This window comes from Mus caroli, chromosome 10 (genome assembly GCF_900094665.2).
Source record: "Mus caroli chromosome 10, CAROLI_EIJ_v1.1, whole genome shotgun sequence".
NCBI lineage: Eukaryota > Metazoa > Chordata > Mammalia > Rodentia > Muridae > Mus > Mus caroli.
The window spans coordinates 111,875,036-111,879,546 of NC_034579.1; the positions used below are offsets into that span (position 1 = coordinate 111,875,036).

The 4,511-nt window shown below is 52.0% G+C and overlaps 1 protein-coding gene across 1 annotated transcript in view; it reads right to left on the minus strand.

Annotated features, from left to right (window-relative positions):
- Cand1 (cullin associated and neddylation dissociated 1) overlaps positions 1-2,743 on the minus strand; it is a 40,427-nt gene extending 37,684 nt beyond the window's left edge. The window contains exon 1 of the mRNA XM_021173558.2: positions 2,260-2,743. Coding sequence (XP_021029217.1) covers positions 2,260-2,327 — 68 coding nt within the window. The 5' untranslated portion in view covers positions 2,328-2,743. The remainder of the gene's footprint in view (positions 1-2,259) is intronic.
- Between the last annotated feature and the right edge of the window lie 1,768 nt (positions 2,744-4,511).

Sequence of the window (4,511 nt, forward strand, 5' to 3'; positions counted from 1 at the left end):
GCTGTCCTGGAACTCACTTTGTAGACCAGGCTGGCCTCGAACTCAGAAATCCGCCTGCCTCTGCCTCCCGAGTGCTGGGATTAAAGGCGTGCGCCACCTTCTAATGGCTTTAAAAAATGATGTGCCTATATAATGAAAATATAAAAAAGCTCAAATGCGCTACTTTACTATTCTTCAAAAATGTTTAATATTTAATGTACAGAGTACTTCCATCCCAAAGAGTTAGATGGCTAAAATGTAATTTATCTTGCCTGCATGTATGTCTGTGTGAGGGTGTTGGATTCCCCTGGAACTGGAGCTACAGGCAGGTGTGAGCTGCCATATGGGTTCTGGGTATTGAATGGGGTCCTTTGGAAGAGCAGTCAGTGCTCTTAACCTCTGAGCCATCACTCCAGCCCCTTTATAAAAAATGTAATAATGTTAAGTTCAGGGAAGTTACTGTTACTAAAGATAACATTCACCAAATTCTAGAAAGGTGGCATAGTTTTGGCAGTGCCTTGGCTCACTCTAAGGTAGAAATCCCCGTAGTTTGGCATCAAGGCATCCTTATTTCCTTCATAGTAGTTTTCAAAACAAAAGAAAAACCCAGGTGTACACTTTTTTTTTTAATGGGGGATTACTTCAGTCAATAGTTGTATATACAGTGTCACCACATGAAATAATTGTAGTCTTTCAAAAACAATCCAAGAGTCTGTAATTAACAAAACTGCCTTCCAGCAAAAGTTAAATGGAATCAGAGGGGAAACTCAGCACTGCTACAAGACAGGGAAGACACCCCCAGGGAGTAACACCCACACCTTATACAGCTGAGAGCTTACAATCCTGGCTGGTTCCTTCATTCATTGAAGACTTTAACTGTGAGTGAGTGAGCAGAGATCCAGAAGGAACCACGATCTCCCTCACCCTCAGCAGTCTTAAGTGCAAACCCTTCTACCTTCACCTGGAGATCCAACCCAAGCTTCAAAGTGCTCCGGAGCCACTCTCTCTCCACATCATCCTCACGGGAAACTTTTTTAAAAATGGAAATGTAAGACTCAGAAACTCCATAGGTAGGTAGGTATACATACATATATATCAAGTTCTTGGTGGTTTTGAGTCAGAGAAACGACCCTGTATGTACTTCACTGCGTACTTATGACTTTACCTAGGAACAAAGGCATTATTTTCCCGGAGTCTGTAATTAACAAAACTTTCCCCTTTCACCAGTGGGAAAATTGCTTCAGATAGGATTTGGACTAACCTTCAGGTGTTAAGAGTTCACAGAACAAAAACCAAGCTCCTAGACTAATTTTAACTAAAGATTACTTGTTCTTTCTAAATGCACACAAAACTGTACTAAGGCCCAAGGCATTACAGAGAAAAACTTAGGTATCAAAAAAATAGTTTTTTTTCTTTTGACAGAGGGCTTATTTGTGAAGGATTAGGCGTGGGTGTGTGTTAACAATCAGTGTAGCATGGAAAAAACAGACGAGGCTACCGTGTGAAAATATAACACCTTCGATATGTACGGGAATAAGAACCAATGGTCCAGGTCTTGCAGAACACAACTCTATGATTAAGCTTCATGGCTCACCAGCCTCTCTTTTCAAGGTTGGTTTGCTTGGCAATCCAGCCCTCTGGCCATGACTCTGTATAGGGATGTGAGACCAAAACCCCAAGATCCTGCGTGGCTTTCACTCGGCCGGAGAAAAGTGACAAGGATGCTGGCGGGAAAACCCTGCAGGCCAAGTTTCCCCCCCAAGCCGGGCTCCCCTCCCCCTTCTGGCACCTTTGCCAACGAGAAGGATCCAAAGAGAAAGTATACAATCCAATCAGCGAAGGCCTCGGAGAAAGTTGATCGTGGCACCCATTTCCCATCCGCGGGAAAAAGCCAGGCGGCGGCTGAGTGGCTGGCGAGCGGCAGCTTGTCCCAGCGCCGGGATGGCCTGGCGCCTCGGGAGGGCCGGGGACTAGGCCCGGCCGCCCGCCCGACCGCCCGGGAAAAACTCCTTCCCTCCCGCGCAGCCCGTGCCTTCGGGCCCGGGCGCTACCTGGGACGCGTCCCTGGGGGTGGACAAAGGATGCGCCAGGGACGCCGGGACGCGGACGAGCCCCGGGTGGCCAGAGCGGACAACGGCCTAGCGGGGAGATGGGGGAGGGGGTGGCTGGAGACCCGCCGGACCGAGGGGTGGGGCAGGGCCTGTCGCGAGGCCCCGGCGGCGGTCGCCCTCCACCTCTCCCGCACCCCGAGGTGAGGCGGAGGTCGGATTTCAGCCTCACCTGAAGTCCTTGTCGCTGGACGTCATTTTCTCCAGCAAGTTGGAGATGTGGTACGAAGCGCTCGCCATGTTGCCGGCCTCGATCCCGCCTGCTGGCTCAGTGGCTGCTGGGCCCCGCGGCCGGGGCTCCTCCTCTCGTTGGCGGCGGCGCCCGCTTCCAGGGTCGCAGCGCGACGCGGACTGGGGAAGGCGCTTCGACGAGACGTCCAGTCCCCGGCCAGACGGGGATGGGGAGGGGAATGGCTGCCCCGGGGCGGGGAGGTAGGGGAGGCCGAGAGAGAGTGACGGGGACGGCCTAACGACGGCGCTGCTCGCGGGGCGCGGAGCTCATGGGCGGCGGGACGGACGGCTTAGGCCTCGCCGGGAAGCCAGACACTGGCGTTCGGGCCGCCTCGCTCCCACTCCCTCCGCACTCGCTCCCTAGGGCAAGAGGCCAAAGCCCGCCTCCTTCGCTGGGAGGGCGGGGGCGGCCGACGCAGGGCTCTGCGGGGAGGCGGGGTCGGAGGTCACCGGGGCTGCCTCGCGCACTCTGCGCAGGCGCGGTTTACAGGGACGCTCCCGTTGGCCGGGCCGGCTGTCTGTCTTGGCACGGGCCGCCTCTCGGGCGGGATGGCAACGCCTCAAGGGGCTCTTCTCGCGAGACCTTAAAGCGACGGTTAAAGGACGGGCGGTGAGCGTCCAAGGCCGGAGTTCTGAAAACGCTCCTTGCTCCTCCCTGCGACATTAAGAAGGAAGGTCTATGCGTTTGAAAGCGCGTGGGGCTTGTGGGTGATGAGGCTAAGAGCTGGCCTGGAGGCCAAGGGGTGCACTGGAAAAATGAGCTCTCCTTCCGAACGGTACGCGTGGCCGAAACTGTCCCCTAACAACCATGCTGGATGGTTGCCACGTGAGGACTACAACTCCCACGATTCAATTGGGGACACATGAAGGACGTGATTGGCTCTTTGAACCTGGAGTTTCTTTATTGGTTTCCGTGGTCGGAGAGAATGCTGGGATTTGCAGGCAGGGGACGAGGGTTATGCTAAATAAAATCTTTCCATCAGCATGCTCTGTTTCTAAAGTGTCTGTTTCCCTGAAAACATCGCCCACTCCCACCCCCACCCCTGTCCTCATGTTGTTTTGGGCAAGCGCCTTGCAAAATTCTGTGTTTTGGTAGAGGCCTAGTCGAACCTTAACACTAATCTTTGCTCCGCTTAAAGGCCTCAAGGCCACAGTTTGGACGTAATCCTTTTATTCATCCCGGAGCCACTTTTTTCTATTCCATCTAGGTCCTAGTAAGGATTCTCTCCCAATGCCAAACATGGATGGTGCATACCTCTAATCCGTGATCAGTAGAGGCAAGTGTAGGAGAGCCTTGTGGGTCTCAAGTATAAAAGCCAGCTTGGTCTCTAAATCGAGTCCCAGGCGAGTTAGAGGTATCTAGTGCAAACCTGTCGCAAATAGGGGAGGTGGTGGGGAAGTATCGTTGCAGATTGTGCTCTGAACCTACATCTTTCAATAGTCGGCTTCTGTGCACTTAGTTATGAAATATAAGTTTTCCTGTGTGCTCAGATACACCAACACAGCCACCAGAGATCAGAGGTGACATGTACAACTGTTTGTTTACTCTCCAAGTTTCCCTAACTGTTCAGTATTTCACAAATAGCCCAAAGAAGAGTTGGAAAGATCAGAGATTTAGGTTTAGTTTGCTTTTCTGAGATAGGGTTTCTCTGGGTAACCCTGGCTGTTTTGGAACTCAATCTGTAGACTAGGCTGATCTCAAACTCAGATCCGCCTGCCTCTGCCCCTCTGCCTGCAATGCTAGGATTGAAGCTGTGTGCCACCACGCCTGGCTAATGATTTGGTTATTTTACGTGCATTGGTGTAATTCCTCCATGTGTATCTGTGTGTGGGTGTCAGATCCCTGGAGCTCAAGTTATAGACAAGTATGATCACTGAGAGTGCTAGGACTTGAACCCCTGGTCATCTGGAAGAGATGCTCTTAACCATTGAGCCATCTCTACAGCCACCTCCTCCATAAATCTGTAAAATAGCTCACTGAGCCAGCCGTGGTGGTACACGCCTGTTATCGCAGCACTGGGGAGGCAGATGATGGATTTCTGAGTTCGAGGCCAGCCTGGTCTACAAAGTGAGTTCCAGGACAGCCAGGGAAGCTCACTGATTCCAGATACTCCCAATCCCAGCAAAGCTACCTGATTCCGCCCCCCCCCTTTTTTTTTTTGCTACATTCACCAAATAACAGTATCTAAAGAA